Here is a 12,671-nt window from a genome sequence, read left to right as displayed (position 1 = left end):
CAGGTTTTGACTTTTTGAAACTCAGAAATTTCCATCATTTTTCTGGAAAGTTTCTGGGATTCATCTTTTTATTTAACACACTGTGGTAGTTTTCAGATATTTATTAAAGGTTTTTATAACTAAGTGAACTATAAAGATTCACATGAATTGAGATATTTAATAAGTTTGAAGCTTCAGTCCAACATTATTCGTTCATCTGTATATAAAGATGCGTTGAGCTGAAAATCCCTCCAGAGCGCTGAGGTTCGCAGCTTTAGGCGGGGAACCGTGGTTGGTTCGGGCTGTTGAGTCACGTCCTGCTGAGCCCGGAGGGAGAACCGGGCATGCTGCTGCCTGCACCGACCGGAGGGAGCCTCTTTGTTTCTTCACCCCGCCGCTCCCTGCGCCTCATCCCGGGCTTCAAACTGCCGCTTCCTATCACGAACTGGGCCGGTGGGCTTCAGAGGGTCTGACCTGACACTTCCTTCTTCCACTAAATTTTAAATAATAATATAAATAAAAATCACGGAGTTCCTCCAGTCTGTCCCTGATCTGCAGGCTCCGCCCACTTACCTGGGACAAGGTGAGACAGGGAGATGTGGGGGAGGAGAGAGAGGAGCAGCGGAGAGAGGCAGAGCGCGCGGCAGGATCTGGACCCACCTGGACTCTACGGCCAGGTAAATACACCTGAGGCGGAACCGGATCCGGGTCACAGTTCTGCGGTTCCGACTCAAACGGATCCTCAGAACCGTTCAGCTCTTTGTTTTCAAGAGAAAAACATTTTTTAGTTCATCCTGTTGGTTCTCAGCAGAACTTTGACAGAACATCTGGAGCTGAGAGCGGTCAGAGTCAGAACCGGGTCTGGTTCGAACCCCGTCCCGCCCGGATGTGCTTCTGTAAACTGATCCGCATGAATGAACGGCTGCTAACTGATCTGGGAGCAGCTCCAGGTCTGACCTGGTTCATGATCCAGTTGAGCAACCGGCCGGGTCTCCAGAGCTCTGAGGTTCTGTTCTGCCAGCCCAGCTGCGGTGTTTTCTGCTGGGGTTCTAACGCGGTTCTGATGGTTCTGGTTCGGCCCAGAGACGGGCCTGCAGATGTCGAGTCTCTAATGCCACCGCTGCTGCAGCATCCGCTAAACTTTCTCATTATTTTCTGCACAAACTCGTTTGTTTTGTTTTTCATGCTGCTCGTGGCGCCCCCTGTTGGTCACTGGTGGACCAACAGGGGGCGCCACCAGTTACTGAACAAACAATATCGATATTTTCCAACCGATTCGTTTGATTAATTATAACTGACCATAAATCTTAGTTAATTATGTCAGTAAATGATCTTAAATTGACACATTATTGTTATTTAGAGATTTTATTTGCATTAGTTTTGGTTCTGATCCCAGTTTGGACCAGTTGGCGCCTCGGACAGAAACATTATGACCTTTAATTGAACTAAACCGACTCTAAACCTCTGGCTGGTAACAGGATTTATTAAGGTCCTGTAGTTTGTAACATGAACAGATTCTGGAAAGCTGGTTTGGATCAGTGGTTGTCTGATGGTTTGGGAATTATTACTCTGTCTGTAGCTTTTGAATGGTTCCTGGACTTCTGTGGGAGTTCTGGATCTCCAGCGGTCACTGGGTGAGAGACAGAGTACCACCTGGATCAGGCTTTAGATAGATTCTGATCAGTTCTGGATCCGTTTCAGACTTTCTTTGCTATGACTGCTTTTAAATGATATGTAAATATGTTTGGGTTTTAAACGGCCGGTTAGCTCCATGGTACATAGAAAAAAGGGATTTTTTGATGACAAAAACTGATACATTTTGAGATAATTCTCAGACATTTTCTAGAAAAACATGGAAATAAATGAGATTCAAAAGTTGAAAATTCTCAAATGTTGAAATAAAAAAATGTCCAAAAGTCAAACATCTTTTACTTTTGAAACTCTGATGTTTCCATGTATTTTTTCTAGTAAATCTCTGAGATTTATCTCAAATTTGAGAGAAGTTATTTTTTCTTTTTTAGTGAAACTACTCCTGATTTTTATATCAGTCCTTCTGCGTCGCTGGGATCAACATTTGAAGGGTTTCAGTAAAGACTGATTATTTATTCTAACATGCTCACATCTAACTTTAGGCCCGTTTTAATACATTTTTGCGCATATCGGAGTTGTAAAAATAACTTAAGGGAGAGTTTGTTCAGAGTGAGTCCAGTTTGGTCTGAAATCTTTTTTTTCCAATCCTGTTTTTTAAAAAACATGAAACTTCCTGCTCTGGAGGCTCATCTCTTCTTCAAGCTGTAGAGAACATCTAACTTCATATTTAGGCTCAAATAAGGAGCCCAAATAATGGACAGAGTCACCTGACCAGGTGTTTTCAGTCATGAACATCCTCCAGCTGCCACTGGAGGGCGCTCTCACTGCGCAGGCTGGTTTCCAGTCAGAGGCAGGAGCTGTCTGGTCATGTAGAGTTAGATCCCTCTGGTATGTTGGTGAGTCACACCCTGAAAACACACACACCCCACACACACACACCCCTCACACACACCCCACACACACCTGGTGTGCAGGTAACCAGCTGATCCTCTGTATCCTGCAGGCAAACAGGCAGCATCGGTTCATTGAGGCTCCGCTGGAGAAGAAAGATGAGGGGAACTGAAACATGCTCTTGTTTTGATCAGAAATAACAAATAAATCCTTAATTTTATGGCTAAGCGACCAATAGCCGAAGATAATTTAGGATAAGATCAACTAAACTCACCAAAACTAGCTAGAAATTAGGCATAAACCATGACAAGGTCATCACATTAATGTTAAAGCAGAAAAAAATATTTAAATATTTTCAGTTTTTAAAATAATTATATTGCTGTAAGTTTGATCATAATTTATGTCTTTGCATTTGAACCTTTTGAACCCGCAGAATCTCAAATTCACCACACAAAGAGAGTAACTGAAGTAAATTAAATATGTTTTTAGGTATAAAACGGTGAAAGCTGCTGTTCTGAACCAAATGAGCCGTTTTCCTGCAGCGTTTCGCTGTTGGAGATAAAAACTTTAACTGCAGGTGTGAGGAAAACATGACGATCTGTGAGCGATTTAAAAATACTCTACCAGAACACATGGCTACTTATGATCAGGACGTTTCTGCTGTGGATTATGTTTAAAATACAGAAATAACTCGCAGCCGGTCTCATGTTGACAGTTCAGAGACGTTGCCGCCGATGCGGAATGGAGCCGCCATTTTCCGGTTCTGTTTCGTTTTACGTCCAGGGATTTTCTTTGAGCATGCGCACAACGCTGCAGTTAAAAATGACTCGTGTTTTCGGGGCTTCAGCGGTAAAACCGCTAACAGAATGAAACCAGGAGATGTAGCCGATTCATTCAGCGCAGTGCGCCGCAGCAGAGGGACAAAAACACTGAAAAACGTTGAAAAACAGCTCCACACCTCTGGTATCTTTCTTTTCTTTCTTGCTCTTTGTCTCGCATATGCTACGCGCTAACCTGTTGCCATAGCAACTGACTAGCAACAACTACATGTATCAGGATTCAACACCAAAAAAAAACACACAAAAAATAATTCCCAAAACAAACAACAAACAGTTTTTATGTTTTCAGGTTTGGAGTTTATTTTGAAAATGATATGTGATAGCTGCGGTAGGTTAGCTACAGCTGCTATTAGCTAACTCTGATTTGATTAGCTAATTTAACCCCCTGCTCTACTGTTGATCTTTCAGAGTTTTTTGTTCCTTATCACTGAAAAACCAAATTCTGCAGCACCTCTACATGATACAGTTGTCAAAGTCAAGCTAGCATAGCTGAGCTACCTCCCTGTCCCTCGCTACAACTTTTCATGACCTTATAGTTGTCGTAATGTTGACAGTTGGTAGCAAAGTCCTGTAATTTGCTGGAGTTAAATATTTTTGTTTATTTTTTCTGGTACAGAGCAGAGGGAGTCCCAAAGCTCCGCCCCCTCTTCCTCCTCTTCCTCCTCTTCCTCCTGTTTGCTGTCAGGGAGTGGAGGAGGATGTGGATGATCTGATCCGGTCAGCAGAGCCTGGTGATGATGATGGTGCTTCATCCTCTCTGTGTTTCATACAGGCTGAGGTGGAGCGAGCAGGTTCGGACCAAACCGGGCCGGGTCGGGCCGACCCGAGGCTGAGGAACATCAACGCCCCAACAGGTGAGACTGCAGGAAGGAGGAGGAAGCCAGACTGTCCCGTTTCAGAGCAGAACCTCTGAGGCCCGCTGAGGGGTGACTGGACCTGAAGGTTCTGGACGTTATGGAGTCTTTGTTTGGGTTCCTTAAAGTGAGAAAAAAGGTTCTTTTGGGTCCTGGGAAGGTTCTCCTCTGGTCTGGGTGTGGGTGACGGTTCTGCTGAGACCCAGAACCTCAGAGACGGTTCTGGATCTGGTTCTGACTCACGAAGGTCAGAGACTTTGATTCACGTTAGTTCTGAAGTTTCTGAGATTAGGAAGGGATTATCTGAGATCCGTGGGAATGATTCATTCTGTCAGACGGGTTCTGTGAGGATGATGATGAGGAATGTCATCATCATCACCTTCATCATCATCGTCTCTCTGGTTCTTTGTGCCGAATCGGTTCTGGTCTGCTGCTGCTCTTCATCACATCCACAGAGACTCGTTACGCATCTTCATCATTGAGAAGCATTCTCAGTTTGGCGCCGATCCAAACGGATCAGAACCGATCCAAACTGATTCAAACTCTCACCTGACAATCCGTAACGAGCCGAGTCAGATTACCGGAACCAGAACCGTGAACCCAGCCTGCACATCCGGCTGAAGGAAGCCAGAGTACCATGAGAGAACCCACCGATCCCCAGGCAGAACCTGCAGAACTGGGCCGGGACTCAAACCCAAAACATTCCAGCAGAGCCGCCTGAGCTGCTAACAAACGGTCCAAACGGGCCGCTTTAGGACAACAGGCAGATAAAATCTGAGCTTCTTAAAGAGACAGCGCAGATTTTTGGAGATGGGATTCTGTGGAGAAGCTGTGAGTCGTCAGTGTCTTCCATGAATTGGATCAGAACCTGAATGGATTCTGGTTCTGATGACAGACTGACCCCAAATCAGTTCAGTCACAAAAGTATTTACACCCTGTGAAGTGAGCCGGCTTCCTTTCCAGACAGGAAGTGGTTACAGCCAAACATCCTGTCACATGGGCTCAGGTTCTGGAAGAATGTGGTTCAGAACCGATCCGATCTCTGGTAATACAATCTGGTTCTGAGGTCAGAGGTCAGCTGCAAACACTCCAGATTCCTGCAGTCAGTGATGCAGAGAGGTGAGATCTCACCTGGGCTGCTTGGTCGGTTTGAGTATCGGGTCATGTGACCCGGTTCAGGTGAGTCACCTGAGCAGGAAGAGCAGCCGCCACTTCTCCGCCTGCCTTCAGTGTCTCATCATGTCTCGGCCCGGCTGGCATCATGGCTGCTGCTCTCCCCTTCACAGCGCCGCTTCCTGTTGCTTCCCCCGGGTCCGGTCCGGCGGCTGGCGGCGCGTTTCCGTGGCGATGTTCCGGCGCAGGAAGAAGAAGCATCGGCTGGAGATCTCAGCGCCGCAGGACTTCCAGCACCGCGTCCATACGTCCTTCGACGTCTCGACGGGACGCTATGTGGGTCTGCCGGCGCAGTGGCAGAGCGTCATCGACACGCTGAAGAGGCCACGCCCCCTGGTGGACCCGTCCAGGATCACCAACATCGATCTGGAACCCAGAAAGGTCAGAGGTCAAATTCAATATCACTGAATTCTGGCATCTGAAATTCATCGATTATAAACTATAATCTTAGTTCATAGTTTTCTTTCTTTTTTATAACATTTCTTTTCTTTTTCTATATTTCCTTTTTTATTTCTTGTGTTGCAATTAAAAACATTTTCATGTTTTCTTGTTTCATTTCTTAAAATCATATTTCTGTTTTTATTTTTTCTTTGTTTTATTTTTAACCAGATTTTTTTTCTCTCTTTTTGTAGTTTGGCTTTATTCCATAAAAAAACAAAAAACAAAGGTTAAGTTATTTTTCCTTTTGTTTACTTTTCTAATCAAATTGTTTTTTTCCTCTTTTTTTCCTACACTTTTTAAAAAATAGTTTTATAGTTGTCTTTTTTCCTTTTTTAAAAATCTGTTACATCTTTAAAATATCATTTGTTTTCTTTCCTTTAATTCTTATTCCTGTTTTCATAAAATTTCTGTTTGTTTTTTCATAAATTTCTATTCTCAATATTGCTTTTTCTTTTATTTTCTTTTTAATTTAGCAATGTAATATCACAACATTTTTCCATATATATGTATATTTACTTTAAAATCATGTATTTATGATTTTCCTGTAAACTGATATGTATAGAAATGATAAAACTTTCACAGACTTTTGCAAGCTAACGCTAACTAAGAAGCTATTTGTGCTAACCCGAAAGCGCTAATCATAAACATTGGTTTTGCTAATGCTAAAGCTCTAAACCAATGAGGTGTTCAGTGTAAGCTAATATAAAGTGCTAAATTCAACCATGATGCAAAGGTTACAACACAGTGTATTGCCCTCTATAGGGTCAAATTGATTATTACACACAATTAGCATAACTATTAGCGGGTTAGCATGTTAGCGGTTTACCTGAGGTGTGGCCCCCGCTGCCTGAATGAACTCGTTGTCCCGTTTGTTCGCCAGCAGACGATCGTTCGCGGCAGCTTCATCGGTCATGGCGACTACATCAGTCATGTGATCTCTGAGATGAGCCGCGTTTCCGTCACCAGCTCCAACTCGCTGCGCCGCACCAGCCCGTCGGCACGGAAACGCGCCCAGTCAATGGGGCGGCTGGGAGACGTGGCAGAGGACGAGTCGTACCACTACCTGGAGATCAGCCGGCGGAGCAGCAGTGTGAAGGCCGGCGGGAGCGCCACCTACTGGCAGGACCGCATCCGGCAGGTGCGCAGCGAGAGTGGCAGCCCCAGGGCGAACAGGAACCTGCAGAGAACCACATCCAGCAGCCAGGTGAGCTCTGTACCTGAAGCCGCTCCGCTCTGCCCCACGTCGCCCCAGAGGACGACCTACACGCCTGAACCCAGCGTCCGCAACGGCGGCGTCGGGCTAAAGCAGAGGCCGACCTCCTACCACCAGGCGACAGAGACCGGCAGGCCTCAGCTGAGACCCAGAGCCGGAGCCAATCACCTGCCGGACCTGCTGTCGTCTTCCACAGAAACCCCCAGGAGGCCGCATTCGACCTACGACCTCAAGGTAAGACCTGGACCAGAGGTCAAGTTTATTTGTATTTACACTGCACAAAATCTTACCAAGTACTTTTGATCCAGTTTCTAGTGCAAATATCTCAGAACACTCGAAATAAGATAAAACTAACTTATAAGTAACTTTTCAGGAAGAAATATGAGCTTATTTTAAGTCACTAATTTCTTAATGTTTATAAAAATATGATGGTTCCATTTACTGATTATTTAACTAAAAACATGGGGAAAATGTTTGTTATAAGTTAAATTATCTGCCAATGAAATAAACACTTTTCAAAAATCAATATTAAGCAATTATTGACTTAAAACAAATAAATGATATTGCATTAATACAATTATTACAAAAAGACTCTCATAGCAAGAGAGGAAAACCTATGGATAATAATAATAGTAATAATGATAATTGTAAATAACAACCGGACATTCGGCATCAGGATAATTACTAACTCTTTGCTAAGGTTCATTCGATAAATTCTTCATAATCTGTTAGATAACTACAAATAAGTAATAACACAAAAAACAAAACAGAAAAATGTAATGATAATAATGATAGTAAAATAACAGTAATAATCTACTAATATGGCAATAATAACACAGGACAAAGGAAGAAAAAACTCAAAGGGAAGCTATTGCCATTAGCTGTTGCCATGACAATCGCTACTCTTCCTGGGGTTCACATCATAAATAAAACATTTACTACAAAAACAACCCAGGAAGAATAATTTCTGCTACCGTAGAGACCATTCCTTTCGTAATTAAATCTGTTTGTTCCTCCAGCCGCCATCTTCCCGCCCTCGGCTGCCTCCGCCCAACAGCACCAGTAGTCCCATCATCACCGGCCGAGTGCTGCCCCAACCTTCACCCCGCCCCTCCACAGGGGTCGCCGTTTCTACCAAACGCACCTCCTCGCCTCCCCAGATGAGCCCCACACAGCCGAGCCCCACGCAGCCGAGCCGCCCCCCTTCTTTGACCCCTCCTGCCGCCCCGGACAGAGCGCCTCAGAAGGTGACCCACGAGCAGTTCAAGGCGGCGCTGGAGATGGTGGTGGACCCGGGCGATCCCAGGGTGACTCTGGAGAACTTCACGAAGATCGGGGAGGGCTCCACCGGCGTGGTGTGCATCGCCCGGGAACGGCACAGCGGGCGCCAGGTGGCGGTGAAGATGATGGACGTGAGGAAGCAGCAGCGCAGGGAGCTTCTCTTCAACGAGGTACAGGTTGACTTCAACCAGCTAACCAAAGCTAACGAAAACTGAAAACAGTGACTGAAATAAATACAATCAATAATTAATGGGGAGAAACTAGAACCAAATGGAACTATGTCACAAATTTATAAAACTAAAACACACCAAAGTTATGGTACAATGTCCTTTGTTTTCAGGTTCATTAATCTATTTATTATTCTTTAAACTGATATGAAACAAGTGGTTTACGTCAGCGGTCGGCAAATTACGGCACTGCATAGTCCACAAAATGGCGCCAGCAAAAATTGGGAGAAAACTCCAGAGTCAGCTGGTTGTTCAACAATAATTTAAACATTTTTTAAAATGTGATCTTCTGTCGTGTTTTTATTACCTAATCAATGTAGACATAATCACAAAACTCTGACGTTTGTTAATTCTGCACAGAAAAATTAATCCAGTATGAAAAAACTAAAACTACTACAAATAATAATAACTAAGCTAAAACTGAACAATATTCAGTTAATTAAAAACAAGAAAACAAACTCTAAAAAATAATAACTAGAACTTATTTTGTCACAACAAAATATAATGAAAAACCCAAACTGTTATCACCCTGGTGATAGATTTATCAGTTTCTTCATGTTGGATGTAAAGCTACATAAAGGAAGCGTCTTCTGTTTTCCTCCCAGGTGGTCATCATGAGGGACTACCAACACCCCAACGTGGTGCAGATGTTCCGCAGCGCGCTGGTGGAGGACGAGCTGTGGGTCATCATGGAGTACCTGCAGGGCGGCGCTCTCACACACATCATCGGTGAAACCAGGTGAGCAGCCGCTCCAGATGCATGCAGGCTAGGTAAATGTAAACAAATGGGATGTTTAGTGATGTTTTGGTGTTCAGGCTGAACGAGGAGCAGATAGCGACGGTGTGTGAGGGCGTCCTGCAGGCGCTGTCCTATCTCCACTCACAGGGCGTCATCCACCGAGACATCAAAAGCGACTCCATCCTGCTCACGCTGGACGGCAGGGTAAGCTTCTCCAGGCTTTTTGGGGGAAATTTATCTAAACACTTCCTGTAAGGAAAGTCTGAACCTTAAACAACTCCTCACGGGACACAGTCAAACACACATACTTGTTTTTATTGCATTGTGGGAACTTTAGATAAAACCATTCGTAAAGGGGACAACTCTGAATTCTAAATTATCCACAGTGTTAGAATAAGATAGAGGTGGAAAAAAGACTGAAACAAAAAACAAATCATTTATTTTATTTAATAAATTTAGCTCAATAAACTTTATTTCATAAGGCTCTTATCAATAAACCCACCCAGTTTATGCAAGAAGTACATCTTTATCCTGGATGTCATCTTGAGGACCAAATCCAAATAGATGGGAATATAATCTGAGTTCTTATAGCTAATCCCATTTTGTTGGTTTATTTCTCTCCATCTGCTTTGTGAGAACAGACCCTCTATGTTTTTATGTTAGCTTTGTGCACTGCACTAAATAGATAGCATCATGAGGAAAAACCTTTATGTAGAAATATTGAAGCAACATCAAAGCTCAGGTACAGACTGGTCACTAGTGTATGTAAACTTCTGATCTTGAAGACAATAACTAATAAATCTGACCGATTATCTCAGTATTGAGGCTCTTAGCAAAATATTCTGATCTGAAACAAGAGAAGTTTGGTCTGATTTAACTTCAGATTGAGAGAAATAGACGGTGTATGTAAACTTCTGGTTTTAGCTGAACAATAAGCCATTAGTTCAGATAAGCGATAAACAAAACCTGGACGGGTCGCAGAACATTTCGGCTTGTTCATGTTTTTAATTTGTGAGGAATTTCTTCCAGGCAGGGAGGAGAAAATGCGGCTTGGCAGCATGTTTCTACTGATAACATCTTCTAAGTCATTACATCTAATAACAGAAACCGCATCAAGTATTTTATTAACAAGCCAAAGTTTACTGTAAACCCGGGGATCCACACCGTAAATGCCAGCAGTAACTATTTATTTCCTGCTGCAGGGTTTGCTTCAGGCACAGAGCAACACAACTATGTTATGTGTTAAAGTGACACTAAACAAGAAAATGATTTTAGCTCTGCTGCCTTTACGTTCTGCTGATGGGAATTACAGGGATGTACGACGGCTTACTAGAGCGACTGTAGACAGAAAAACAGGACATTTTCGCTAAAACAACTAGAGAAAAAACTGGAAACGTCTGAGGGTAAAAATCTAAATTTCTGAAATGTCAAAAATTAATTTAACATATTTTCTATTTTCTATCCTGCTGCAGATAAAATTGTCCGACTTCGGTTTCTGCGCTCAGATCAACACTGACGTCCCAAAGAGGAAATCTCTGGTCGGGACTCCGTACTGGATGGCTCCGGAGGTGATCTCCAAAACGCCGTATGGCACAGAGGTGAGGCGCTGCTTTGTTTTGATTTATCGAATAAAATCACGGTTTTAATGCGTTAAAGTGCAATAAGTTAAATTTGTTTGAAAGGCTTAGCGTGGGCTGACATAGTTTGCATTAGGTAAAAACCTTAGAAGCAATGTTTTACTGGACAGCATCTTATAAATGGCGTGTAACATTTAACTCTGTACCCCAGGTGGACATTTGGTCCCTGGGCATCATGGTGGTGGAGATGGTGGACGGTGAGCCTCCATACTTCAACGAAACGCCAATCAGTGCCATGAAGAAACTGAGAGACGAAGCGGCACCGAGTGTCAAGAACATGCAGAGGGTCAGAAACAAACACACGCAGTTTGTTGAAGTTTTTCCAACATTAAAATCATTTACATTTTGAAGAAAACCTGTTTTTACTCTTTATACAAACATATGTATTTCTTTCTAAATTATTTTCAAACTTTATGACCCTAATTTAGTTCCATACAATAAACTTAGTCGAAAACGTAATTAAAACTGAAAATAAAATTAAACAAAAAATCTTTTTTATATTGTTGGTTAAGTAATAATTATAAAAAAACACCCCCAAAAAACAAACAACCCCACCAATCGATGTTATGTTATGTTTTGTTATATTATTAAGTAATAATAAAAACAAAAGATCCCAACAGTCGTTCTCACATAAGTTCAATCAGCAGCAGAACGACGATGCAGAAATAAATCATATTTCAGCCTTTTAGCTTCTCCAGGTGTTCTGCAGCTGATGGTGTCCATGTTGGCTGCAGGTTTCTCCGGTGCTGAAGGACTTCCTGGGCTGCATGCTGACCCGCGACACGCTGCAGCGCAGCGCCGCCGCCGCCCTGCTGCAGCATCCCTTCATGCTGCAGGCCGCCGCGCCGCGCTGCCTGGTGCCGCTGGTGGAGCAGCACCGCAAACGCATGTCGTTCTGCTGAGCCTCACCTGGATCCGACCGGACCTGAGACTCACCTGGATCCGACCGGACCTGAGACTCACCTGCAGCCACAGACTGGAGGATCCTCAGGTGGATCACACCTGATGCTTCAGGATTTACATAATACACCTGAGATCACGCTAAAGACTAACCTCAGGATTCACCTGGAGCTTCAAAAGTACCACGTTTTCTGACTACTTTTTTATTTTCTTTTATTTTTATAGAGACGTTAAGGAACCTTTTCAGTGTTTCAGGCAGGAAATGGAAGGGAGGCGATGTGCAGCGAAGGTCCAGAGGTCAGGGGTCAAACTCCAGATTACTGCTTCCAGGATAAATATTCTCTGAACTCGTAGCGGCGGCTGCTGCAGCTGATTTTAGTTTTATAAACTTCAGCCTGAATTTGAGCTTTTAAAACATTTCATGTTCCTTCCAATTTTAGCTATAATTCTTAAATTTACATGTTCAGTTAAAATAAAAACAATTCCAAACAATTTGTAATAAAATAAATCAGGTTTTTATTCTGATTTCAGATCAAATCGCATTTCATGTTGATCTAATTAACAAACAGCTGAGTAAGTTCTCCTATCATCAAAAATATTTCAGTTTTTTTGTTAATTATGTTGATTTATTGTTAACATTTGCACTTGTTCGCATTTTGATGTTTATGAGCTTTTTATAAATACGGGAAATGTTGAATAAATATCAGTGTTCTTCTGTCAGATTGTAAATTTTTGCTTAAGTTCTGCTATTTTATGAGCAATATTACATTAAACCAAAAATGATTTAATTTTAATTAATATAGGTAAAGGTGTAGGTAAAGCAGGAGCAACATATATGGAGAGCAATTTTAGTCAAAATTAAATTTTTTATTAACAAATACTCAATCAAATCATGAAATAAAAACAA

The 12,671-nt window shown here is 42.8% G+C and overlaps 1 protein-coding gene across 6 annotated transcripts; it reads left to right on the top strand.

Annotated features, from left to right (window-relative positions):
• Nucleotides 1-564: 564 nt before the first annotated feature.
• Nucleotides 565-12,493, top strand: pak6b (p21 protein (Cdc42/Rac)-activated kinase 6b). 6 transcript variants are annotated; one of them, XR_532385.2, is made up of 10 exons: nucleotides 565-656; nucleotides 4,072-5,707; nucleotides 6,648-7,214; nucleotides 8,000-8,431; nucleotides 9,094-9,227; nucleotides 9,305-9,431; nucleotides 10,700-10,825; nucleotides 11,016-11,150; nucleotides 11,599-11,855; nucleotides 11,990-12,493. XR_532385.2 is itself a non-coding variant. In XM_008397079.1 (10 exons), the coding sequence occupies exons 3-10, from the start codon at nucleotides 5,501-5,503 to the stop codon at nucleotides 11,764-11,766; spliced, it is 1,896 nt and encodes a 631-aa protein (XP_008395301.1). In that variant the 5' UTR covers nucleotides 566-656; nucleotides 4,072-4,153; nucleotides 5,440-5,500; the 3' UTR covers nucleotides 11,767-12,493. The 6 variants fall into 6 exon arrangements, 5 of the variants coding, with proteins under 5 accessions (XP_008395298.1, XP_008395301.1, XP_008395300.1 ...); XM_008397079.1 differs by having other exon boundaries at nucleotides 566-656; nucleotides 4,072-4,153; nucleotides 5,440-5,707; nucleotides 11,599-12,493; XM_008397076.2 differs by having other exon boundaries at nucleotides 11,599-12,493.
• Nucleotides 12,494-12,671: the final 178 nt, after the last annotated feature.

The sequence above is a fragment of the Poecilia reticulata genome, linkage group LG21, assembly GCF_000633615.1.
Source record: "Poecilia reticulata strain Guanapo linkage group LG21, Guppy_female_1.0+MT, whole genome shotgun sequence".
In the NCBI taxonomy this organism is placed as follows: Eukaryota; Metazoa; Chordata; class Actinopteri; order Cyprinodontiformes; family Poeciliidae; genus Poecilia; species Poecilia reticulata.
Note: the sequence above shows the minus strand (reverse complement) of the source record. Positions and strands in the feature narration are given on the sequence as shown.

Excerpts from the sequence above, each read along its gene's own strand:
- pak6b (XM_008397076.2), top strand. The coding sequence starts at position 5,393 with ATGTCTCGGCCCGGCTGGCATCATGGCTGCTGCTCTCCCCTTCACAGC. Across the intron at positions 9,228-9,304 it reads CACATCATCGGTGAAACCAG|GCTGAACGAGGAGCAGATAG; the intron begins GTGAGCAGCCGC and ends TTTGGTGTTCAG. Across the intron at positions 9,432-10,699 it reads TGCTCACGCTGGACGGCAGG|ATAAAATTGTCCGACTTCGG; the intron begins GTAAGCTTCTCC and ends ATCCTGCTGCAG.